Source organism: Myotis yumanensis, unplaced genomic scaffold (assembly GCF_028538775.1).
Source record: "Myotis yumanensis isolate MYYU_CA2020_CCGP unplaced genomic scaffold, mMyoYum1.0.hap1 SCAF_4, whole genome shotgun sequence".
Lineage (NCBI taxonomy): Eukaryota > Metazoa > Chordata > Mammalia > Chiroptera > Vespertilionidae > Myotis > Myotis yumanensis.
This window is the reverse complement of record NW_027223755.1, coordinates 103844866-103871645: the sequence shown is the minus strand read 5'-3', so window position 1 is coordinate 103871645 and position 26780 is coordinate 103844866. Positions and strand designations below refer to the sequence as shown.

General features: G+C 45.3%; 1 protein-coding gene and 1 pseudogene across 2 annotated transcripts in view; both read left to right on the top strand.

Annotated features, from left to right (window-relative positions):
- Nucleotides 1-9559: 9559 nt before the first annotated feature.
- The window catches only part of RAB11FIP3 (RAB11 family interacting protein 3), a 107848-nt gene continuing 90627 nt past the window's right edge, over nt 9560-26780 (top strand). For both annotated transcript variants that reach the window (XM_070413386.1, XM_070413387.1), the window contains exon 1: nt 9560-10554. In XM_070413386.1, the coding sequence (XP_070269487.1) occupies nt 9946-10554 (609 nt within the window). In that variant the 5' untranslated portion in view covers nt 9560-9945. The remainder of the gene's footprint in view (nt 10555-26780) is intronic.
- On the top strand, nt 16940-17040 carry LOC139009608 (U6 spliceosomal RNA; annotated as a pseudogene).

Here is a 26780-nt window from a genome sequence, read left to right as displayed (position 1 = left end):
TTGCCCAGCACCCTGGCTGGGAACCCAGACAGGACTCTGACCCTCCTGGACTTCCCTGCTTTCTGTCCACACTGAGAGAAGTGGGAAGAGAGACATGAGACATCCCTGAGAACCTCAACAATTTGAGGGTCAGCGGATGTTCCTCTGTCCTCATCCTATGGGTCAGTCAAGTCAAGCCCCCACCCTGGGCTGCAAGTTCAGGTGAGCATCTTTTGTTCCCTGGGTCTGCCCAGTGCTTCAGCTAGGCAGCGATGTCCTCTTGAGCAGGGCAGATGGGCTCTCTGGGCTCAGGGCTTCCCATGTTGGGAAGCGGGCTGGGCATGGGCCCCTTGGGCATGTCCCTCAGGATGCTTAGGTTGGTTGCTGATGGATGCATGCGGCAGAAACCTATTCTGGCTGTTTAGAGCCAAAGAGGGAATGTATGGGGAAGATCCTGGCTCCAAGGATAGGATGCACTGGAGCTCCAGGATAAAGCTTGGACCCAGGGCTCTGGGGTCCCTTTTTTCTCTCACCCTCACCTGGCCCTGTGAGCCAGCAGCTTCCCCTCCCTGCACATCAGCTGTCTCCATGTCTTGGTCCCATTGCCATGGGTATACCCTGTAATCCAGCTCCTTGAAGAGAGACGCAGAGTTCCTGAAGAAATGTGCACGGTCATTCGGTCTGGGTCAGGTGTCCGGCTCTTGTTCATTAAACCCTGGCCAAGGATTGCTCACATCATACAAACATGGCAACTCCCACTATAGTCATGGATTTGATTGGACAAGGGCTGCTTTTAGAAAATGTGTGTTATAGCAGACCATCTAGTGTAGGTCCTAAGTCACACCAAACAAACTCACTAAAGACCAATGTGTAGGCCCTGGCCGGGTAGCTCGGTTGTTTAGAGCAGCAGTCGCCAACCGGTGGTCCACGGACCACGGGTGGTCCGCGAGGTCCGAAAGGTTGGCAACCGCTGGTTTAGAGCATTGTCCCAACGCCAAGGCCATGGGTTCGATCTCCAGTTAGGACACATACAAGAATGTGGCTTGTGTAGCTCACTGGTTGGAGCGTCAAACAGCTCCAAGGGTTGTGTGTTCCATTCCTGGCCAGGGGCACGTGCCTGGGTTTCAGGTTCGATCCCCAACCGTGTAGGGGGCAACTTGTTGATGTATCTCGCATCGATGTTTCTCTTTCTCTGTCTCTCCCCCTTCCTCCCTCCCTTCTACTCTCTTTGAAAATCAATGGAAGCATATCCTCAGGTGAAGATTACCAAAAATAAATAAAATAAAATAGAAATCCACCAATGAATGCATAAATAAGTGGAACAACAAGTTGATGTTTCTCTCAATAAATTAAAAAAAACAAAACAACTTACGTGTAGCCCCTTAAGCTGATAGTGTGTGTGTGTGTGTGTGTGTATGTACTCCTTTTCAGTGATTGGATGAGTCTCAGGTCTCCCTCTCTGGTGAAACCCAAAGGCCACTTGGGAGATGGCAGAGGTTGCCTACGTCGGTCGGATGATCTACAGAGGCTTCCCACTTATATCTGGGGCCAGGACTTCGCCCAACTCAGCTCTTCTGTGCTCGGGACCATGGTGGAGACTGGATCCTTCTTTGGACTTCTGTTTTTCTTCCTTATGCCAATGGAACCCTTGAGCGAAACAGCCCCCAAAGACAGGGCATTGCTGCTTTCCTATTTAACACTGGGTTCTGGTTCAGGTCCCTGGAATGAGACCTACATCACCTTGTCAGCAGGCAGAGGTGTATAGGGCTTGAAGAAGGAATGATAAATACGCAGAACTCAGAATTAACTTTTAACTCTTCCACCCTCACATGTCATTTGGACAATTTTTACACAATGGGAAGAAAATGATGTGGATTCGCTCTTCACCTCTTTGGAAAATGTGACCTGAGGTTAAAAAAAGGAAGTTCTGAATCCACATACAAACTTCTCACTGCCCCTCAGTGCGGTTCCCCCAGTTGTGATTTTGGCTGCAAGAGAGGTGAGGTGGGTGCAAAAGGTGGGCTATCAAGCGCTCTGGGCACAGTGGGGATTAGAGATGCTGTCTTCACAGGAAGATGGGAGCAGGTGCCAGCAACGTCAGAGTGAAATGGATGGTAAAATAGGAAAATCATCCAAACTTTGATTGAGTCAGGAGGGACTATACTGTGCTGTTCAAACTCATTTTATTTTTACTCTAAGAAATGTACTTTACTAAATTTGAAGGTGAGAAAAAAGCCTAGCCCACTGAATAAAATATCAGTAAACATGAGTGTGGATCTGTGCTCTCAACTGCTGGAGGCTACAGGAGGAGTGTGTGATCTAGAGCTATAATTGACTTCTCTTTACAAAATGCGAATCTTGTTTCCAAAATTGTAAAATAAAAATATTTGGCTGGTGCCTGACCAGAGTGGCTCAGGTGGTTGAGCATCGTCCTGGACACTGAAAGGTTGCTGGTTTGATTCCCAGTTCAGAGCACGTACCTGGGTTGCAGGTTCGATCCCCAGTTGGGGCACATCTGGAAGGCAACCCATGGATGTTTCTCTCTCACATTGATGTTTCTCTCTCTCTCTCTATCCCTTCTTCTCTCTAAGGATGTCCTTAGAGAGGATTAGTGAGGATTAAAGATTTTATATATATATATATATATATATATATATATATATATGTATTTGGCCAGCAGTTTTTGTTTATAGCTTGAATATACTTGACGTACAATAAACTGCACTTATGTAAAGTGTATTATTTGATGAATTCTGACATACATCTTTACCTGTGCAACAATGACAATAAGGAACATACCATCACCTGCAAACCATTTCCTCCAGTCCCTTGGTAATCCTCCCCCCTGCTTCTCCCTCCCCCTTATCCTCAGGTGACAGTGGGGAAGAACTGGTGAGCCATCCAGGATGACAACTCAGGTCCTGGGAGGGCAAGACCATCCATAAAGGGAGTGGCCATGTGGGAGAAAAGGTTCCATGAGGAGAAGGGGAATCGAGAACATCTGGCTGAAAGGTGGGAATAGTAGGAAGAGGTGCTAGGCACTCAGCGGGGTCCAGGACCACTGTTAAAGAATCCCAGCGCAGGCTGTTTGGTGGCGGTGCTCCTTCCTTACCCTGGCCCCTGTCACAGGGCAGTCTCTCTCCTGCTGTCCATCTCCAGGACCGCCAAAGCTGCCCCTGGCCTGCTGCCCCAAACCACCTTGCAGGAGGCTCCCACTTGCCCACTGGCTGGCTCAGCCTTGGCCATTGTGCTCTGGGACACAGGGCTCTCTACAGGTACTGATGTCCAGCCCTACGTGGCCCTCAGCGCTCATTGAGAGAAGGGCCTGCCACAGATGTATCTGGAACTGTCCCCTTTGGGAGGAGGGCTTCTTTAGACAGCCTCCCAGAGCCTGCTCCCCAACTCTCTGATCTGGGTTCCTACTATAACTCCACTTTTGACACAAATCATTTTCAAATATTACAATAAAATGGCTGAGAGAGGTGACCTCACAAATACATGGGGAAAGAACAGATAGTCTGGGGAAAACTGGCTCAGTGAGAAAAATAAAGTCAGGTCCCTACCTTACATCACACCGAAACAGAAAAACTCCAAGTGGATTCAAGTCATAGTGTAGAAGGGAAAACTATACATTCAGCAATCCTTTTTAAAAAATATTTTTATTGATTTCAGAGAGGAAGGGAGAAGAAGAGAAAGATAGAAACATCAATGAGAGAGGATCATCTAGCAACTGCCTCCTGCACACCCCCTACTGGGGATCAAGCCCACAACCTGGGTATGTGCCCTAAGTGGCAATTGAACCGTGACCTCCTGGTTCATAGGTAGAGATGCTCAACCACTGAGCCACGCTGACTGGGCCAGCAGTCTCTTCATGGGACTATGAAAGCCAGCGCTGTAGGAACATCCCTTTCCTTTCTCTTCTTGGACCTCTGAACCTCTCCATCCTGTTTCCTCAAGAACCTGTGCATGGGAAGGTACGGAAGTGGAAGTGCTGTATTAGTAATGTGAATCCAAATACTCTGCTAGGATCAGAGTTAATTTTTACTCTGATTGGTGTCAAGTGCTATCTTAATTCATTCCCTTGAGTACCAATGTGGTTCAGCATCTTTTTTTGTGTTTACTAGCCACTTGAGTTTCCTCCTCCGGAACTGCTTATTCTATTCATTGCTCATTTTTTTAAGGGGTAGCTGTTATTTTACTGTTGTTGTTTTTTTTTTTTAGGACTTCTTTGTGTATTCTGAAAACGAATCCTTTATTAGTTATATCTGTTCTAAATCTCTTCCAAGTTGCTATGCACTGAATTGTGCCCCCCAAATTCATCAGTTGAAGCTCTAACCCCCAATTCAATGGTATTTGGAAATGGAGCTTTTGGGAGGTAATTAAGGGTTAGATGAGGTCATGTGTTGGGGCCCCAATGATGAGATTAGCGGCTTTATAAGAGGAGGAAGTGAGAGAAATGGCTTTCTCCCAGGTGAGGATTACCTAGAAGGAAGTCCTCACAAGCCAAGAAGAAAGCTCTCAACAGGCACGAATTTGCTGCCATCTTGATCTTGGACTTCTCAGCTTCCAGAATTGTGAAAAGTAAATGTCTGTTGTTTAAGCCACCCAGTGCATGGTATTTGGTTATAGCAGCATAAACAGACTAACACACTAGTCTATGATGTGTCTTTTGTCAAACAGAAGGCCAATTTAAAAAAATATTATTTTTTCTAAAATAAAATTTACATACAATAAAATTTACCCTTTGTAGTGAGCAATTCTGTGAGTTTTGGAAAACACATACAATATAGAACTACCATTACAATCAAGGTATAGAACATTTTTTTCACTCCAACAAATTCCCCTGTCCTCCAGTCCCCATTGGTCTGATTTTTGTCCCTATACTTTTGGAAGTATTTAAATTTGAATCATTCTTTTCTTTAACAGTTTGCAATTTTTACTCTTGTGTAAGAAATTTCCCTGATCCAAGGTTCCAAGTATATTTTTCAATGTCTTCTAAAAGTTTTTCTTTCCAACTTTATGCTTTTGATTACTCTGTAATTATTTTTGCATCTGATGTGATAAAGGGATCTAGTTATGAGGTTTCTGTATTAATGAATGGCACCAGCTATGGAACAGTCCATTCTGTCCTTAGGATTAGCAAAGCCATCAAGGATAAAACTATTGGGTTGACTACTCAAAATTAAAGATTTCTGCCCTGGCCGTTTTGGCTCAGTGGATAGAGTGTTGGCCTGCGGACTGAAAGGTCCCAGGTTTGATTCCGGCCAAGGGCACATGCCTGGGTTGCAGGCTTGATCCCCAGTAGGGGTCGTGCAGAAGGCAGCCAATCAATGATTCTCTCTCATCATTCATGTTTCTATCTCTTCCTCCCTCTCCCTTCCTCTCTTAAATCAATAAAGAAATATATATATATATATATATATATATATATATATATATATATATTAAAAAAAAACATTGAAACCTGTAAAGAATTTTTTTTTAATGTTTTATTGATTTTCTACAGAGAGGAAGGGAGAGGGATAGAGAGTTAGAAACATCGATGAGAGAGAAACATCGACCAGCCGCCTCCTGCAAGCCCCCCACTGGGGATGTGCCCGCAACCAAGGTACATGCCCTTGACCGGAATCGAACCTGGGACCCTTGAGTCTGCAGGCCGACGCTCTATCCACTGAGCTAAACCGGTTCTGGCAAGAAATATATTTTTTAAAATTAAAGATTTCTGTTTAATTTTCCAACAGAGTTCATGAAGGGGTCACAGGCAGAGAAAAGATATTTACATCATCAAAAACTGATAAGGGATTTTTTTTGGTTAATCTTCACCAGAGAATATTTTTTCCATTGATTTTTATAGAGTGGAAGGGAGGGGCGGGGAGATAGAGAGATATCTATGTGAGAAAGACACATCAAGTGGAGTGGTTGCCTCCCAAAGGCAGGGATCAAACCTACAACCCTGATATGTATCCTTGATCAGGAATCAACCTGGGACCCTTCAGTGCCCGGGCTGATGATCTAACCACTGAGCAACCGGCCAGGGCTGAGGAGGGATTTTATCTGAAGAAAAAGTCAGAGAATCAAATAAAAAAATAAGCAAGTTCTACTGAAGTATGGTAGCAATCATCTCAGGTAGAAACTATAGTTTAACTTTAACCCTGCTGTTTGGCTTCTATACTTATTTGCTTTGTTTAACAATAGAAAAGTTACTTTGATTTTCTGAATTGTATAAATCATCCCATTCGATTGAATACCTTATTGATTGTAATGTGAATACCCCATTGATTGTGATCTTACTGGTTATCAAAGCACATTCTTCTGTACCTGGGAACCAGGACAGCATAATTATCCCAAGACCTGAGGGTTCCAGATAATGTTTCCCTGTCAACTCAGTGGTCCCAAGACTCGAGGGCTCTAGATAATGTGTTTCTGTCAACTCAGTGGTCCAAAGACCCAAAACTATAATTAATCTTTGTAGATAACTAATCGGCTCAATCTCCCTTCTGTTACTGCTTTGTGCAAACCAGGGTCCTCATTCCAAACCTTGGGATGTAATCAATACCTTTGTGATTTTTGCCTATATAAATCTGGTGTTGCGGCCATCTTATCACTGTGAGATTTGGGAGAGCAAAATGCCCCCTTGTAGTCCTGGATTGCAATAAATGTGACTCTTTTTTTTTTTTTTATTTTCCTCTTAAAGTATTACAAAGGGTATTACATAAGTATCCTTTTCCCCCCCCCCGTAAATGTGACTCTTTAATTCAACTTCTTGAGGCGTCCTTCTGTGATTCGCAGGGTACATTATAACACTACTACTGGGCAATTCACAGATATAAGATTCAAGTTGGCCAAATACAGTAAGAAACATTAGCATTTAGTGAAGTTCGAATAAGAGAAGATGAACCCTAGCTGGTTTAGCTCAGTGGATAGAGTGTTGCCCTGTGGACTAAAGAGTTCCAGGTTGGATTCCAATCAAGGGCACATGCCAGGGTTTTGGGCTGGATCCCCAGTAGGGGGCATGCAGGAGGCAGCTGATCAATGACTCTCTCTCTCATCATTGATGTTTCTATCTCGCTCTCCCTTTCCCTTCCTCTCTGAAATCACTAAAAATATATTTAAATATATATATATATATATTTTTAAAGAGAAGATGAGTTAACATTTTAAGTTGTCAGGCTAGAAATCATATGTAATGTTTACTATAATTTTGGGTATTTCCTCTTTATTTAAAAATATGTGCATTTAAAAAAAATGGATTTGTAACGAAATTGAGCTTTTCCTATATCCCTCCCCCTCCTTTTGTCAGTGGCCAGATCTCACTCAGATGATGGAGAGGCCCTACTTCAACTAAGGTATCCTGACCCACTTTCCCTCCACTCCCCTGGCAGGTCCCACAGGGCTGTGCCACACAGCCAGGAATCTGCTGAATCACCTTCCTATTTTTCTCCACAGGCCACAAGTCACCAGGGAAGAGGGATCAGGAGACCTACCTGCTTAGAGAGTTCCAAAGAAATGTTTATCCCAAGTAACTTCAAAAGAAAACATTCACAGAGGGAGATTTCCACAGACATTCGCTCAGACCCCAAACCAACAGATGTGAGCTGCACCCCATCCTCCCTTCCTCTTCTGTGTACCTGACACCTGGTTGAATTAAATCGTGCATAGGAGGAGTCAGTCAAAATGGCAAGAGGGGTTGTGTGTACTGAGCTGGTTCATTTCATCTGGACTGCTACCAATAAAAATGTTCGTAGGCCACAAAGGGGACATTTGAGGTCTGAATGACTGACCCAGAATTGTCACTTTTAATGTTTCACACACAGAGCCTCTTGAATTGGTCCAAGCTCACCATGCTGGGGTTCCATTTTGGCACATCAGCCAGCCTAGGAATGCCAAATTTTGGGGCATTTTCAGCAGAAGGAATGCCTATTTCCCCAGGATGCAGCTTTGATATATATTTTTTTCACCTCACCCACATTAACCCTCTTATTTAGAAAGGCTGACACATCACTATAACTACCTCGGAAAACTGTATTTGGCCAAAGGCATCAGTCCTATTTCAAATTCTTGCCAAAACTGGAGATATTTTTTCTCTGTACACAGAATCTTCCTGAGTAGAGCATACAGCTCTTTTTAAAAAAATTAACTTCACTTTGATTTTTAAAAAAAATATATTTTATTGATTTTTTACAGAGAGGAAGGGAGATGGATAGAGAGTTAGAAACATCGATGAGAGAGAACCACCGATCAGCTGCCTCCTGCACACACCCTACTGGAGATGTGCCCGCAACCAAGGTACATGCCCTTGACCGGAATCGAACTGGGACCCTTCAGTCCGCAGGCTGACGCTCTATCCAGTGAGCCAAACCAGTTAGGGGGAGCATACAGCTCTTAAAAAGAAATTGAGAATATAGTTGGGGAGGGTGGAATTCCTTGCTTTTCTTTTTCCAAGGCCAACCTCACAAAATCCCGTACCACGGGCCCTGGGATTTTTGTCATGGATGATGACTCAGTTAATTAACACTGTACACTTGGAAACAGAGGTTCAGTTTCCTTTGGTTCTTGCCAAAGCTGCTTATGAAACATATCTGGTTTGGGTGCCCACAGCGTTTAAAAATACCATTTCATACACTCCCTCGATACATTTAGTTACAGGCTAAATTTAGCACCTCGCCTGGGGCTCGGCAGCTCACCTGCTTCTAACTAGCATGTCTCCACTTTCATGCCTGCTGCAGGGTACTCATGTTCCTGTCTGCCGTCCCGTGTCCTCACTGATGAAAGCGACAGCTCGAGAAACAGATGCTAGTTGTCAAAGACAGCCACGGTGCTGGGAAGGCCTGACTGCAGACTGGCGATCAACTCTACATCCTGTGAAAAACACTTTTCATAGGCTTAAAAAAGATCTGTGTTTAACCACTTGTGCCTTCCGTTAGAAGTGAAAATACACAGCATTTCCCGGGCTCTCCAGCCCTTGGGACGGGACCGCGCGGACCAGCCCCTGCCTCTGCCAACCTCTGTGCCCACCTCTGTGCACGCCTGCGACCTCTTTCCGCTACCGGCGTCCGCGGAGCGAGTGCGTGCGGGCTGCCGAAGGAGCCGGGCGGCCACAGCGAGCGCAGGTGCGCCGGTAGGCGGTACCATGCGGGGGCTGCGCTCAGTGCCGCGCGCATTACCCCTCCCGTTAGGATCGTGTTCTTTGCTTATCCATGTGTGAGGGCGCTTTACTCTCCGGGAGGACTCAGGCCCTGTGCGACAGGTGCACTTTCGGTTTTCCGCTCTCTTCTCGGCGCAGTTTATTCATCCGCACCGTGCGTGGGTCGGCCGTCCCCGCACCCCCAGGCGGTGACATCAAGTACGCGTTTGCAGCCTCCGAAGACAGCCTCTTCCTGAGTCCGAGGGCCGGGATTCAGGCTGGGCCCGGCAAAGAACAGGAGCATACGCGCCTAGCCACAGGGTGCTGACTATCGCACCCCGCGCCGCTATCCTGCTGCCCACCGCCCGCCTTTTATAGCCAGTCGGTGGGGGGCGGGGCCGGGCCGCGCCGGGGCGTGCTTACGTAACGCCGGCAGAGGGCGGGGCAAGGGCGGCGGCGTTCGCTTGGGTACCTCGGGCGTCTCATCCTACCTCCTCACCCTCCTCGGCGTCCTCCTCGGCGTCCTCTCGGTCGGCCTCCTCGGCCCCTCGGCCTCTCGCCGCCCCGCGTCCTCCTCCGCGCCCTCCCTGCGCCTGCCGCCATGGGCCGTCATCCGCCGCGCCGCAGGGCCGAGGGCAGCTGAAGCGCGGCGCCAACATGGGCGAGGGCGGAGCAGGGCCCGAGCGCCAGCCGGAGCAGCCCGGGAGCCCCGCGCGCGCACGCCCGCGCCGCCGCGGGGATGCCCGCGCCCGCCGCCGCGCCCTGAGCGCCTTTGTCTGCCGCCCGCACCGCCCGCCTCACTACTGGTCTCCCGGGCCCGCGCCGCGGCCCGGGTCGCGTCCATGAAGATGGAGCCGGGCCGGTCGGCCTCCCCAACGGGCGGCCCGGGCCCCGACCCGGAGCCCGGCGGACCCGACTGGCCGGTGGCCGCCCCTACGCCCGCCGACCCCGCCCCGCGCCCTGGGCTGGGCCCGCGGGACCCTGCCGGCTTGAGCGCCGGTCGGGCTCTGGGGGCCTCATACCTGCTGCCGAGTCAGGCCGCCGACCCCGAACCCGACCCCGACCCCGACCCCGACCGGCAGCTGACAGAACTCGGCCCGCTTTTTTTCTGGACTGAAGAGTCAGAGGACTATGGCTCCCAAAGTTGTCCGGAGAGCGCGTCTCTCCGCGCGCAGGATTTGAGCGACAGCCACCACCGGAGGGGCGAGGTCGACTTCTTCCCTTCTTTGCCCTCGGCCTCGGTGGGCGAGTTGACGCTGGAGGTGGGTCCCGTGGACACGCACCTGCCCTCGGACTTAAGCCGGACCCGCTCCCTCACGAGCGAGCCTGCGGGGTGTGCGGAGGACGGCCCCCGCCTGCGAACCGTGTTCGATGCCCTGGACGGGGATGGGGACGGCTTCGTCCGCATGGAGGACTTCGTCCAGTTCGCCACGGTCTACGGGGCTGAGCAGGTAACTCGGCGAGCGCGTCCGGGCCCCAGCGTGGGAGCCTGGCCCTGGGCGCCTCCTCGGGGCCGACAGGGTCCTCGGTGGTCGGGAAATGCACCGTTAGGACCAATGGTCCCGCACGTTCTTTTTGTTCGCTTCTGCCCTTACTTTTGGTTGAATTTTATTAAAGCTGCTTTTCCTCCTTTGAAGAGGTTCTATTCCAGGGAGTCAGATTCTTTCGCTGCGCCCCCCCTTCTACCCACCACGCTACCCCCGCCCCCTCTCCCGCGCCACACGAGCTGGGTCTTTCCTAAACCGAGGGGAGTTAGGTCCTGGCATGAGGACAGGCCCAGCTGCCTGATGGAAGTGCTCCCTGAATGAAGAGGTGCCTGGCGGTTCCTCCCCCCGAGGGCCCAGGTCAGGTTTGGCTGAAGTAAGTCATTCCTTCAGATCTCAAAGGCCAGGCTGCGCTTGGCTACTTACGATCATGCGAAGAGACACCGTTTTGGCATTATGTTCTAGGTAGACTCATCTTTTATTGTTTGGGAGACAGTGCACACTTTTTTTTTTTTTTTAGAGAAGAGGAGAGAGGAAAACATCCACTTATTGTTTTCCCACTTATTTATGCATTCATTGGTTGGTTGATGCTTGTATGTGCCCAGACCTGGGATGGAACTCATAACTTTGGTGTATTGGGAAGATGCTCTAATCAACTGAACTATCCCTCCAGGGCTGGTGAATACAAACTTGAGCAGCTCTCCATCAGGGCCACCCCCACTTTTGAAGGAGATGTGAGGTGTGTAGACAGGCAGCAGTGGGAATGCACAGTGCAGGGTGGCACAGGTACCAACCATGCAGTCTCTAAGGGCTGAGCTGCTCTGGGAGAGCAGCCCTTCCCCTCTGTCTCAGCACTCGTGGAAGTTCCAGGTGACTACAGCACGGCTGTGTGTGTTCTGGTAATAACTGGGTAGACAGCAAATAGGTTACCGGTGTGCACTTTTAAATATTTCACTTAGTAGTAAGAAATCCCTAAAATGCTGATCTTCTAGTTTTTGTATTTTATTGACTTCTCAACACATGCAGACACATTTGTTAAGTGGGTGTTCAAGTGCATATGCATGTTGAAGCCAAGAGATCTTTAAGAAAAGAGGTAAAATTGACATCCTAATATTTAGGGTATCAGACACAGCATGAAGAACCTTTATGGCCCTGGCCGGGTAGCTCCGTTGGTTAGAGCATGGACCCCATATGCCAAGGTTGTGGGGTTTGATTTGGTCAGGGCACAACCAAGGAATCCATGAGTAAGTGGAACTGCAGGTCAATGTTTCCCCTCCCTCCCTCCCTTCCTCTCTTTCTTTAAAAGTCAATACATAAATGAAATTTTAAAAATAAAGAAATTTCAAAAAAGGAACCTTGATAAGAGGTCCATGCTCCCTCCCACCCTCCCATTTGTCCCTTGAGCCCAGGAAGATGTGCATGCTTCTGTGGGCATCAGTGTACTGCTTTTGTTTAGCTCTTAGTTGGAAGACATTGCTCAGATGCGTCTCCTATGTCCTAGTCCAGTGGTCGGCAAACTCATTAGTCAACAGAGCCAAATATCAACAGTACAACGATTGAAATTTCTTTTGAGAGCCAAATTTTTTAAACTTAAACTATATAGGTAGGTACATTGTTATTAACTTAATTAGGGGACTCCTAAGGCTTAGGAAGAACCACACTCAAGGGGCCAAAGAGCCGCATGTGGCTCGAGAGCCACAGTTTGCCGACCATGGTCCTAGCCTAATGGGCAGAGAGATATATGGTATAATTTCCTGTATGGTTAGCAGGGATTGTGATTGCTGGTCCAAGTTCTTTTGATACTTTTCCTATTTGCCCCTAGGTCAGAAAGCACCTTGGGCATCCTTGGTTGTGTTTTGCTAGTGTGAATGTGTCTTCTCTCCAAGCACACCCTTTCTCATTACACCAAAGATGTTTAAAAAATACCACATTTGTTCTTTTTCTTTTTCTTTTCACCATAACTTGACTTTGATAAAGTACTTTACAGCTTATATCAGGCTCATTTATGTCTTCACTAGATCATCACCACCTTTCTCTGAAGTAGTAATAGGCTTCATTTCACTTTGCAGGTAAGAAACAGAAGCCCAGAAAGTTTAAATAATTCCCAACACCCCACAAATGAAATTGTCAGTGCTAGAGCAAGGACTAGAACTAGGTCTTTTGACCTATAATCTTTAGATGGCTCTCAACTTCTTAGATTTGGTGTCTCAAAATATTCCCATGAAGTTTCATCTTACTGACTTCCATAAAACCCTTTTCATTTGAGAAACACCTTTTGTTGTGTTGTGACTGTCCTTATTGAACACAGTGGGAAAAACTTTGAGTTGTTATTTGGAGGCTGAACTTTCTTGTAATTTCAAAGTAGAAATGAATCAAAATTCTTTGCTCTGATAGGTCCTGGTGGAATTTTAAATTTGGTGGTAAGGCTTGGGTTTAGTGGGGATAGACGAGTATAAGGAGGCCTGTGGCATCGCCCCTTCTGTCTGCTCTCCCAGACTGCTCAGGAAGAAGCAGTGTTAGACTTGATCTAAGTACCGGGACTTGAATGAGCTCCCTGGGATGGTGGAGGAGAGCTCCTGTTTTGGAGCAGATAATTCACAGCGTAATGAAAGGTTGACTTGTGTGTGTATAAGTTTTGCTATCCTTTATTATGATTTAGGCTTGCTTTTCCCAAGTCCATTATCAGAGTACATTATAGAGGAGCAAAAAGAAGAAATAGTCTCTGATAGTGATGTAGTTTAGAGAAAAGTGAAGAATTCTACCTCATGATGAATATTTTTAAACTTTTAAGTGAAAAGTCTTGAACATATACAAAAGTAGAGAGAGAAGAAGGCTAGTCTAATACCGCCCCCCCCCCCCCCCCCCCCCCCCCCCCCAGTCTCCCTGCTCCCTAGCCATTGCTCAGTTTCACCAGTCTTGGTTCATCTGTAAACTCTCCACCCCTGAATTATTATTAAAAAAATATTTTTAATATGTTTTTATTGATTTCAGAGAGAGGAAGGGAGAGGGAGAGAGAGATAGAAACATCAGTGATGAGAGAGAATTATCAATCGGCCACCTCCTGCATGCCCCACACTGAGGATCGAGCCTGCAACCTGGTCATGTGCCCCGGCCAGGAATCGAACTGTGACCTCCTGGTTCATAGGCCAACGCTCAATTGGCTGGGCACCCCTGGATTATTATTTTTGATGCACATATGTGACATATTTCATCCATAAATATTTCAGTATATATCTCTAAAAGATAAGAATTCATTTTAAAACATTTCATGATTTTTTTTAAAACCCTAGAAACTATTTAGATAAACTGGATAACAGCAATAAAACCATAAATTTTTGTACTTTCCACCTTGAGATTTCAAAATATTGAGTGCACGAAACTCTTAGGCTGGTCACATTACTGTCCTCGATGATAACAAATAGATTATCTTGATTATTTCAAAATTTTCAAAGGTAGCATGTTCAGTATCTTTTATGTAATCTGTTTATGGAAAAACATTTTAAATTATTTAAGTGCTATAGCTGAAATTTTAATATAAGCAGCTAGCTCCCATTTATAATACAGATGGCTTTTGTGTCCCTCTTCAGCAATGTCTTGGTGTGTTGGGATCTCATTACCTCATCTGGTGATAGATCAGGTGTGGTGTAATATAACAGTGTTAGCAGGAATCAGCAGAGGAAAGGAGAAAGAGGACTACAGTAGAGCTTTCTCGGTGAAACAGGACTCAGTGCACCCAGGCACCAGTTGTGAACTTGGAATAGGTTTTCTTAAAAATATGTTTTTATTGGTTTCAGAGAGGAAGGGAGAGGGAGAGAGAGAAACATCAATGATGAGAGGGAATCATCGATCAGCTGCCTCCTGCACGACCCACACTGGAGATCAAGCCCACAACTAGGGCATATGCCCCCTTTTTTTTTTTTTTTTTAATATATTTTATTGATTTTTTACAGAGAGGAAGAGAGAGAGATAGAGAGCCAGAAACATCGATGAGAGAGAAACATCGATCAGCTGCCTCCTGCACATCTCCTACTGGGGATGTGCCCGCAACCCAGGTACATGCCCTTGACCGGAATCGAACCTGGGACCTTTCAGTCTGCAAGCCGATGCTCTATCCACTGAGCCAAACCAGCTAGGGCTGGAATAGGTTTTTTTTTAACAAGCTTGATCACTTCTCATCAGCACAATCCCTTCATACTGAGAGGACTGATGCTTTTATAGTCACCACTAACTCATTGTAAAGCAGAAATTATAGAATAAATTCTAAGAGCATTGTGGAAATGATTGATTTATTTTGGTTTTATTTTTCAAAGGAATTAATTATAAAGATTATCTTCACATTGTATTATTACCCTAACTTAAGCATTTACATTTTGATAGTCACTGATCCTTTCCAGAGAACCCTACACACCGAAGCACAGAATGAATGCCCTTCAGTAACCTTGTAGGCATTGTCTGTCCTCTTACTTGCAAAGTAGGCTGCTGAGGGAAGTGTTGATACTCAGGTCTCCTGCTTTTCATTCCTGTACCTCTGCTGGTAGGAGTTGGAAGTCTCTAGGGACATTTGGCTGCACCTTTTATTTGCTTCAGTGTCCTTTCCAGTTTCTACCCTAGCCTTGAATTTAAGTGTGTGTGAGCATGTCTGTGTGCGTGAGAGAGAATGAGTGCTTGTGTGAGCAGGTCATGTGGGAGCTAGTGTGTGTGAGAGAATGAACCTAGTATGTGAGAGCAGGTGCATGTGGGAGCTTCTGTTTTGTGTGTGTGTCTGTGTGTGTTTGTATGTGTATCTCTTGGTCTGTATGTCAGATGAATTGGTAAAAGACAGATAATGGTTTTTAAAATATATATATTTTTATTGATTTCAGAGAGGAAGGGAGAGGGAGAGAGAGAGAGAAACATCAATGATGAGAGAGAAACATTGAGAATCATTGATCTGCTGCCTCCTGCACGCCCCCTACTGAGGATCCAGACCACAACCTAGGCATGTGCCCTGACCCAGAATCAAACCATGACCTCCTGATTCATATGTTGAAGCACAGCTACTGAGCCATACTGGTCAGGGCCAGAAATGTTTCTTTATATGCTTGATCATAGGCAATTTTGTTAGTGTATTAAAAATGTCATTTTCATATTATAAAAATAACATGTGCTTATTTTAATTTTTTTGATTGATTTTTTTTAGAGAGAGAAACATTGATTTGTTTTCCCGCTTATTTATGCATTCATTGGTGGTTTCTTTTCTTTTTTTTTTTTTTAATATTTTATTGATTTTTTACAGAGAGGAAGGGAGAGGGATAGAGAGTTGGAAACATCGATGAGAGAGAAACGATCAGCTGCCTCCTGCACACCCCAAACTGGTGATGTGCCCGCAACCAAGGTACATGCCCTTGACCGGAATTGAACCTGGGACCTTTCAGTCCGCAGGCTGATGCTCTATCCACTGAGCCAAACCGGTTAGGGCATGGTGGTTTCTTGTATGTGCCCTGACTGTACATCGAACCTGCAACCTTGGCGTATCAGGACTATGCTCTAACCAGCTGAGCTACTCAGCCAGGGTACATGCTTTTTATTAAAAAAAACCCTGGAAAATACAGAGAGATATCCTATATACTAAAAGCCTAATATGCAAATTGTCCCCTCTGGCAGTTGTCCAACTGGGAGTTTGACCCCTTGCTATGATGGGTGCTGACCAACAGGGGGCGGTGCAGAAGTGGTGGGTGCTGGTAGCGGCCAGCAGTGGAGGCACTGCTGTCCCCAATGGACCCTGACAAGAGCAGGACTACTGCGGGATGGTGGAGCAGGTGAACCAGGCCAAGGCAGGTGCGAGTAGGGGCCCAATCGCCCCGCAGACGGTGAAAGGCCAAATAGCAGTATTAAAATATTTCTTCTAATAATTTTCCTTTCAATGTGGATGAATCCATGCATGGGGCAACTAGTAAAATATAAAACAAAAAATGACTAGCAATCACATTATCCTGAGAAAAATACCATTAGTATTTTAGTGCATTTCCTTCTGGACTTTAAAAAAAAGTATGTTTTTATTGATTTTAGAGAGGGAGGGAAAGAGAAAAATCAACATGGATCGGCTGCCTCCTGCCACACCCCCTGCTGGGGATTGAGCCCACAACCCAGGCATATGCCCTGACCAGGAATTGAACCAGTGACCTCTTGGTTCAACCCTCAACCCTCAACCACTGAGTCATACTGGCGGGGCTCTTCTGAACGTTTTTTGTCAACACACACACACACACACACACACACACACACGACTGTGTATAAAAATACACGATTAAGATCATTGGGTAGAAGCTAAGTCATTTTAATAGATATTCATTGCTTAAAAAGATGAAGTAATGTTCACATCAGCAGCACGTGTACTAAAATTGGAAGGAAACAAGATTAGCATGGCCCCTGGGCAAGGATGACACTCAAATTTGTAAAGTGTTTCATATTTAAAAATAAATTAAAAAGATGAAAGTAAATACCAATAAGCAATATCAGAAAAATAAGAATCACTATAATGCCATCTAGAAAGATAGCTACTTAAGTATTTAGTATGTAAATTAAAATGTATATAATAAATGCCTCATTGTACAAAAATTGTATGATTTCAGTATCTGTTATTTTGAACCTGCTTTTTGACCAATTTTTTTAAATTGAAGATCTCCGGTATTAGGTGTATACTTTAAGGGAAGTCTAGGGTTTACTTGTCCCAGGAAGATTCACATTTGTTAGGGATTATTACAATGTAGGATCTAACATATAGGAAGAATTTAATTCCATGTAGACTACACGAACAAGCTTCTAAAGCAGCGGTTCTCAACCTGTGGGTTGCAGCCCCTTTGGGGGTCGAACAACCCTTTCACAGGGGTCGTCTAAGACCATCGGAAATCCCATATATAATTGCATATTGTTTTTGTGATTAATCACTATGCTTTAATTATGTTCAATTTGTAACAATGAAATTGGGGGTCACCACAACATGAGGAACTGTATTAAAGGGTCGCAGCATTAGGAAGGTTGAGAACCACTGTTTTAAAGGGAAGTAAGCCTATGGGTTTCTTCCCTTCCAAGCAGTTATTTTGTTTGAATTCTGGAAATAGAATCTAAACATTAGTTATAATTGAAATATCAGACAAAGAATTAGGCATCCACTGAAGACTTATGTGGCCCTTAAAAGTGATAATTGCTAAGTCTCCAATGTAATATAAACTTTTTAAAAATATATATATATTTTATTGATTTTTTACAGAGAGGGAGGGAGAGGGATAGAGAGTTAGAAACATCGATGAGAGAGAAACATCGATCAGCTGCCTCCTACACACCCCCAACTGGGGATGTGCCTGCAACCAAGGTACATGCCCTTGACTGGAATGGAACCTGGGACCTTTGAGTCCGAAGGCCGACGCTCTATCCACTGAGCCAAACCGATTAGGGTGTAATATGAACTTTTATTTTGAAAGATTCACCATGCCTTACATCATACATTTTTAAAAAGAAATTTTCCATTATATTTTATTATTTAGTTTTTTATATATATATATTTTTATTGATTTCAGAGAGGAAGGGAGAGGGAGAGAGAGATTAGAAACATCAATGATGAGAGAGAATCATTGATCGGCTGCCTCCTTGCAAACCCCCCATGGGGGATTGAGCCTGAAACCCGGGCATGTGGCCTGACCAAGTATTGAACCGTGACCTCCTGGTTCATGGGTTGACAATCAATCACTGAGCAACACTGGCTGGGCGAAAATGCCTATAATTCTTCTTCTTTTTTTTTAAAAAAATATATTTTATTGATTTTTTACAGAGAAGAAGGGAGAGAGATAGAGAGTTAGAAACATCGATGAGAGAGAAACATCGATCAGCTGCCTCCTGCACATCTCCCACTGGGAATGTGCCCGCAACCCAGGTACATGCCCTTGACCGGAATCGAACCCGGGATCCTTCAGTCCGCAGGCTGACGTTCCATCCACTGAGCCAAACCAGCTAGGGCGCCTATAATTCTTGAAGGTTGGCTTCCATTTGGCCATTGTGTTTTCATCAATATCTAATAAGTAACTCGTTAAGTAATTCCTGGCAGAAAGTGTTACACTTACCCTGTAATTTAAAAAGTTCATGAGACTAGTGGATTAGGATAAAGGGATTCAGTATTATGGTTAGTAAAGAAAATACGTTTTTTCAGTAGGTACAATTTTATTTTTCTGTCCTAATATTAACATGCTTGTTTTAGGCAAGTTGGTATTACTCTAGTTACAACTGTGTTCTTGTATTTTTTATGTTCAAAACCAGAGCTAATAGTGAGCCAAGTCTTGTCTATGCTGCTGAAACAGGTGTCTTAGTTTCCTGTCTATAAGCCTCCCGCTGGGCAAGCTGATCCTTGAGCCAATAACCGCAGGCCGTGAATGGGTGGTGTGTCCTTTTGTGCAGGGACATTGTGGGCATGATGTCATGGATGGATGCTCTAAAATATGAGACAAACTGAAGGGCCAAGTAACACTTTGGCATTATTAGCTGTAAATAGAGGAAACACTATCACTGTGCATTATTTTAAGTTCTTTTTGCACATATCATCTGTATGTCGATAACTTGAAACTTGCTATTTGTAAAACTTCTAGTTATTTTCTTGAAATTCTAGCTATTTTTCTAAAGACCCATGTCTTCAGAAGGATTTAAGTTTGTTAAATGATCTATTGTACTTTTCCTTTTGTTGGATGCTTTTATAAAACTTTTACTAAAATGTTAGAGCCTTCTGTGCTCACCTGTAAGTAGTCTTGCTGTAGTCAAAAGTGAGCTTGCCGGTTTATATCCCTGTTTTGAGCTAGGGCTCCATGGTATTGGGAGGTTATCAGTGTTGTTGTCAGAGGGTTTTATGATGAACTGTTTTTCATTCAACATAATTTATTCTGATTTCTCTTTAAGAAAGTTTAATCAATTTAAAGCCTAAAACTCAGGTTATGAATGAAGTGGTACCTGTTGGCTAAGACTGTTGGCTAGGTGGTTTATCTGTTCTGACAAGAGGAATTGTTCAGGATTATAAAGACCTTCATTGCTGTAAATCATTGGACAGTAAGCAGAACATTTTACTGTCTCTAGCAGTCCATGGACATTCCAAGGACTTTTTTTTTTTAGATTAAGGTGCCTGCCAGTGAACTGGTTAATTATATTTTAAAAAGTTAAATAGTAATTTAATCTTTACTAATAGATTGCTTGAGCCTCAATACAAATAGGTAAAAATCCACATCGATTAGAGAAATTAGAATTTCCTTTGAAAGCCTATTAAAGTGTCCTTTAAAAACTTCAGCCAGTGAGAACATTTTTCTAAGTTGAAGTACAGATGAGGGATGGCTAGAAAGCTGTGAACTGTGGGAGAGATCTAAGAAGAGGGTGGCTAGGTTCCTGGTTCTGCTCAGAGCACTGTTAATGTCTATGGGTTATGTGTACAGTCTGATCCCTGGTCTTCCTGCTTATATCAGTGAAGGCACCTCAAATCTTCATCTAGAAGATTCAGGAGGGCATAGCCAGCCTGACCAATGTGTTCTTAGGTAAGATTTTTAAAAACATGAGTCACAGATGAAAGGCCGATATATAAACTCTTAAAAGTCAAAGGGAAAAAAGACCTAAATCTGATAGGAGAATGGGAAAAGATATGAAGACATTCCACAGAAAAAGATATACAAATAGCCCTTAGACATACAAAAACCACAACAAGACAAAAATCTAACTGCAGAACCAGCTCAAACTGGTCCTATCCTGTTTCCAACAAGACCCAGAACCAAAGTTTAAATAAACCTTGGATACACCATTTGTGAGTAGAACTTGTGAACACTTAACTGCTTCTCCCCACAGAACCAAAGGACTGGAATCTGGCCAGAACTTGAAGGGTCCATTGTCCAGGAAGATCTGTTGCTGAAACCCCTTAAAATCCTGTCCCAAATCTTGGATTGAAGAAGATAGATTTGAACCTTGCCTCCTCTCTCCTTACCAGTCAACTCACATATAAAGACTTTTCTTAAAAGCTGGTGCCATAGTAATTATTGGCTTTTATGTGCATCAGGCAGTGAACCCTTGCTTGGTAACAAAGATGCTCAGCTACACTCATGATAAGAGAAACACAAATTAAAATCACTGAGATAGCATTTCTCACTTATCATTTTGGCAAAGCATGAACACATGCAGTTGGTCAGGCTCTTGGGAAATAGGCACACTCATATTGCTAGTGAGAGTACAAAATGGTACAGTCTTCATTGAGGGGAATTTAGTAGTATCTATATATGCATTTATCCTTTGACCTAACAGGCCCACTTCTAGGATGTACCTTTATTTATAAATACAAACCACAGGTGCACACGGTTATTCATGGCAGTATTATCTGTGATATAAAATATGGAAACAACCCAAAGGCCATCAAGATTAGTGAAGTACATCCACATAACAGAGGACTGTGTAGCTGCAAAATAAAAGAGCAAGATTCCTGTGAATTGGTAGGGAGTGATTTCTAAGATACATTGAGTGAGGGGAAAAAGGACAGATTACCACATAACATGTGGTAAGAAAGAATGGGTATTGTGTGGTTCCTCTTATAGGAGGCTCCTAGAATAGTCAAATTATAGAGATGGGAAGTAGAATGGTGGTTCCCAGGGGAGGGGAATGGGGAGTTAGTGTCTAATGGGTAGAGTGTCAGTTTGGGAAGATGAAAAAGTCCCAGAGATGGGTAAGAGTGATGGTTGTATGACAATGTGAATGTACTTAATGCTACTGAACTGTATACTTTAAAATGGTTAACTTACTATAATTTTTTTAAAAAAGATGAGGGATCTGAGGCCCAGAACCCTAAATGATGGACTTCAGCTCAGAGGAAGAGGAATTCACAGGTAGAGTAAGAAACCACACCTTACCAATCCTCAGACTAGGCCTCTATCTCCTTACCCTTATCCTCCTGGTCATGTAGTCATAATCTTCAACCCATCTGAGGTTTCCATACTCACAGGCTCCAGGGCAGGCCTGGGCCAGCAGGATCTGACTAACAAAAAAAGAAAAAGAAAGAATGTGAAATAAGAAAGAAGGGGAGCCGAAACCGGTTTGGCTCGGTGGATAGAGCGTCGGCCTGCGGACTGAAGGGTCCCGGGTTCGATTCCGGTCAAGGGCATGTGCCTGGGTTGCGGGCACGTCCCCGGTGGGAGATGTGCAGGAGGCAGCTGATAAATTATTCTCTCTCATCATTGATGTTTCTATCTCTTTCTCCCTCTGCCTTCCTCTCTGAAATCAATTAAAAAATAAAAAAAGAAGGGGAAATAAGAATATGTATATATTTGCTTCTACAAAAAGAGACCCAGGAAAGATAGACTAGAAACTAATTTTAAATAACTTATTCCGGTAGGTGGGGACAAAGGTATAATGGATAAGAGTGAAACCTGAGTATGCCTTTTTTTTTTTTTTTTAAACTTCATCTATATTGATTTTTTAGAGAGAGAGAGAAACAAAGATATCAATGCGTATTGATGTGAGAGAAACATCGGCCACCCCCTGCATGTGCCCCAACCAGGGATCAGACCCACATCCTAGCTATGCGCCCTGACTGGGAATTGAATCCACAACCTTTTGGTACGGAACAATGCTCCAACTAACTGAGCCATCCGGTCAGGCTGGTATGTCTTTTTATATAATTTTGACTTTTGAACTATGCAAATATTCTAAATACTCAAAAAATACAATTAAAGCAATAATAATAGAAAAAACCCTAAAATTTAATTAAAATAGAAACAAATGGCCCTGGCTGGTTTGGCTCGGTGGATAGAGCATCAGCCTGTGGACTGAGGGGTCCCAGGTTTGATTCCGGTCAAGGGCATGTACCTTGGTTGTGGGCACATCCCCAGTGGGGAGTGTGCAGGAGGCAGCTGATTGATGTTTCTCTCTCATTGATGTTTCTAACTCTCTGTCTCTCTCCCTTCCTCTCTGTAAAAAATCAATAAAATAAATTCTTTAATAAAAAAATAAAACATCTCTTCTCTCTTTAAAAATAAAATAAAATAAATAAAATAAAATAAAATAGAAACAAATGAACCTAGAAGTTATTGGATTAATAATATAACCCTATAGGAATATAATTCAAGTCACATGAACACAGTGCTATGTATATCTTTAGTGGATTATGTTCAAAAGAAAAAAAGAACTACAAAGTAGGTTTGTTGTTGATAGATCAGCAGTAGTAATTTTGAAATTACGTTGGTTATATTTTGGGATAGTGCCAATGAGTAAATATACTGGTTAGTGTTGGGAACCACAGTTCTCTGGGAGAAAGGAGATAAAAATACGGTATGGAAAAGGTGGGAAGAACCTTGTCATCTTGGGATTTAAATTAGAGGTAGCAGTGTGAATACATGCTCAAAAAAAATTCCTAGCTCTGTCTTCTGAAAGGGTGTGGGGGCAATGACATCCTAGTAGCAATGAGTACACCTTGCCCCAGATCTTGGTTGCCAAATATCTCCCACTAAAAGAAACAAAGATCCTTGGAGAAATAGTCCAGATTTTGGGCGGACAAAATTCAACGTGAACCTGGATTATTTTGTACCAGAAAGCAAGGAAATGTTCAAAAATTGATGGAGACATGTTGAAACGGGAGCAGCTCAGATGGGTTCCCACTGGGTAAATCTGGGACATTTTGAGCACCAAAAAAAAAAAAAAAAAAAAAAAAAAAAGAATAATGATGGTATGATAAAGGATACATTGAATTTTAAAGTTCACAGCACATAGTGAGTAAAAATCAGTCCCAGTGATACTCCAAAGGGTGTATTGGGCTCCTTACAGACAAATGCTAGTTACAGTAGAAAGAGTGAAAGATTTAGAGAATCAGTATTTTGCAACCACCAAGGTAATAATTGAGTCAGGCAACAATCATCAGTGGTTGGCAAGAAACATTGTGTAAACATTTGCGATTGGGGTGGCGAACAGGATACACAGTCTAAAGTATCATTCTACAGATGATTGATTTCAAAAGGAAAAAGATATCTCTATATTGGAGAAACCTGGTAGACTCTACCATGACCAGGTGATCAAATTCAGACTCCCCAATAACAGATTATGTGCTTTTGGATGGGATGCCAAGCATGTTTAAACTGAGTCACATAATCAGAAAAATATCAGATAAAACCAGACTGTAGGCATTCTACACATCAGCAGCCTGAACTCTTCAAAATGTCACTGTCATAAAAAAGGTTGGGACACTTCTAGATTGAAGAAGACCAAAGAATTATAACAACTAATTCCTGGCCCTTGATTGGATCCTGGATTAAACGAAAACAAAACAGCTCTTTTCGCCATGTTTCCGTGCTTGCATATGGTGCTTGTGGATGTCCTGGCTGATGCTCTCAAGAGTGTTGACAAAGCCCAAAAGAGGCAAACACTAGGTTCTTATTAGGTCATGCTCCAAAGTCATCGTCTGGTTTCTTACTGTAATGATGAAGCATGGTTACATTGGCGAATTTGAAATTATTGATGACCACAGAGCTGGGAAAATTGTGAACCTCACAGGCAGGTTAGGTAAGTGTGGAATAATCAGCCTCCGATTTGATGTGCAACTCAAAGATAGAGAAAAATGGCCTTAGCCAGTTTCCCTCAGTGGATAGAGCATCGGCCTGCGGACTGAAGGGTCCTGGTTCGATTCTGGTTAAGGGCACATGCCCAGTGGGGGGCATGCAGGAGGCAGCCAGTCAATGATTCTCTCTCATCATTGATGTTTCTATCTCTCTACCCCTCTCCCTTCCTCTCTGAAATCAATAATAAATAAATAAATACACACACACACACACACACACACACACACACTAGAGCAGCGGTTCTCAACCTGTGGGTCACGACCCCTTTGGCGGTTGAACGGCCCTTTCACAGGGGTCGCCTAAGACCATCCTGCATATCAGATATTACATTACGATTCATAACAGTAGCAACATTACAGTTATGAAGTAGTAACGAAAATAATTTCATGGTTGGGTCACAGGAGGCCTGGTGCATGAATTCGTGCACGGATGGGGTTCCTCCGCCTGGCCGTCTCACCCAGTCCCAATTAGGGCTGCTGGCCAGCTGGGGGGGAGGGACCATGGGAGGTTGGCAGGCAGCTCCTGCATTGAGTGTATGCCCCCTGGTGGTCAGTGTGCATCATAGCTACCAGCCAGTTGTCCAGTCATAACGGTCTCTTAGGATTTTATATATAGACTAGAGGCCTGGTGCACAAAAATTTGTGCACTCGGAAAGGGGGTCCCTCAGCTTGACCTATGCCCTTTTGCAGTCTGGGACCCCTCAGAGGATGTCCACCTGCTGGCTTAGGCCCACTCCCTGAGGGATCCGGCCAAAGCTGGCAGTCAGACATCCCTTTGGCAGCCCGGCAGCCCTCGGGGGATGTCCACTTGCCAGCAGGGAGCAGGCCTAAGCTGTAGTCAGACATCCTTAGCGCTGCTGAAGAGGCAGGAGAGGCTCCCACCATCACCGCTATACTGGCAGCCGTCACCCTGGCTTGTGGCTGAGCAGAGCTCCCCCTGTGGGAGCGCACTGACCACCAGGGGGCAGCTCCTGCATTGAGCATCTGCCCCCTGGTGGTCAGTGTGTGTCATAGTGACCAGTCATTCCCAGTCGTTCTGCTGTTAGGGTCAATTTGCATATTACCCTTTTATTATATAGACTAGAGGCCCGGTGCACAAAAATTTGTGCACTGGGGGGGGGGGGTCCCTCAGCCCAGCCTGTGCCCTCTTGCAGTCTGGGACCCCTCGAGAGATAACGACCTGCTGGCTTAGGCCTGCTCCTGGGTGGCAGAGGGCAGGCCCAATCCCTAGGTGCAGCCCCTGGTCGGGCTCAGAGCAGGGCCGATCGGGGAGTTGGGGCGCCACCCCCTGTCATGCACAGAGCAGGGCGGAGTGGGAGGTTGCGCTGCCACCCTTAGTCATGCTCAGGGTAGGGCTGATTGGGGGGTTGGGGCACCGCCCCCTGTCACGCACAGAGCAGGGCCAATCGGGGTTGGGCGCTGCCCCCTGTCATGCACAGAGCAGGGCCCATCAGGGGGTTGGGGAGCTCCCCCCTGTCATGCACAGAGCAGGGCCCATCAGGGGGTTGAGGAGCTCCCCCCTGTCACTCACAGAGTAGGGCCGATAGGGGAGTTAGGGCACCGCCCCCTGTCACACACAGAGCAGGGCCGATCAGGGGGTTGGGGCGCCGCCGCTGTCACACTCAGGGCAGGGCCGATGGGGAGGTTATGGCTCTACCCTGTCACACACAGAGCAGGGCCTGTGGGGGGGGAGGAGGTTGGGGTGCCGCACCCTGTCACACACAGAGCAGGGCCGATCAGGGGGTTGGGACGCCGCACCCTGTCACACACAGAGTCGCAGGGCGATCAGGGGGTTTGGGCGCTGCCCCCGTCACACTGATCTGGTGCCAGGAGGCCTCGCGGCTCCGCTGATCCTGGTGCTGGGAGGCATATTACCCTTTTACTATATAGGATAGAGGCCTGGGGGCCGGCTGGTTTGCCCTGAAGGGTGTCCTGGATCAGGGTGGGGGTCCCCACTAGGGTGCCTGGCCAGCCTGGATGAGGGGATGATGGCTGTTTGCAGCTGGTCACACACCCTTCAGGGTGGGGGTCCCCACTGGGGTGCCTGGCCAGTCTGGGTGAGGGGCTGAGGGCTGCCTTCAGGCTGGCGATTGACTGAAGCTTCCAACCGCTCCTTTTTTTCTTTTTTCTTTTTTCTTTTGTTTTATTCTGGGCCAGCTTTAGCTCTGGCTCTAGCTCTGCGGCCTCGGCTGCTGAAAGCTGGTATCTGGTTTGTTTGTGTTCTATAATTGAAACAATGTATAACTCCAGCTCTGAGATCCCGGTGGTTTGTTTAGCTTCTATATTTGTTACAAAGTTTCAAACTGCCAGCTCAGAGGCCGGCAAGGCAGGCGGGGAATGTTGGAGGCCTCCTTCACTGAAGCAAGCAAGCCTCATGTTTGCTTCCAGCTGCCTTGCTGCTGGCTGCCATCTTGGCTGACAGTTAATTTGCATATACTCACTGATTAGCCAATGAAAAGGGTAGCGGTCGTACGTTAATTACCATGTTTCTCTTTTATTAATGTAGATAGAGGCCTGGTGCATGGGTGGGGGCTGGCTGGTTTGCCCTGAAGGGTGTCCCGGATCAGGGTGGGGGTCCCGCTGGGGTGCCTGGCCAGCCTGG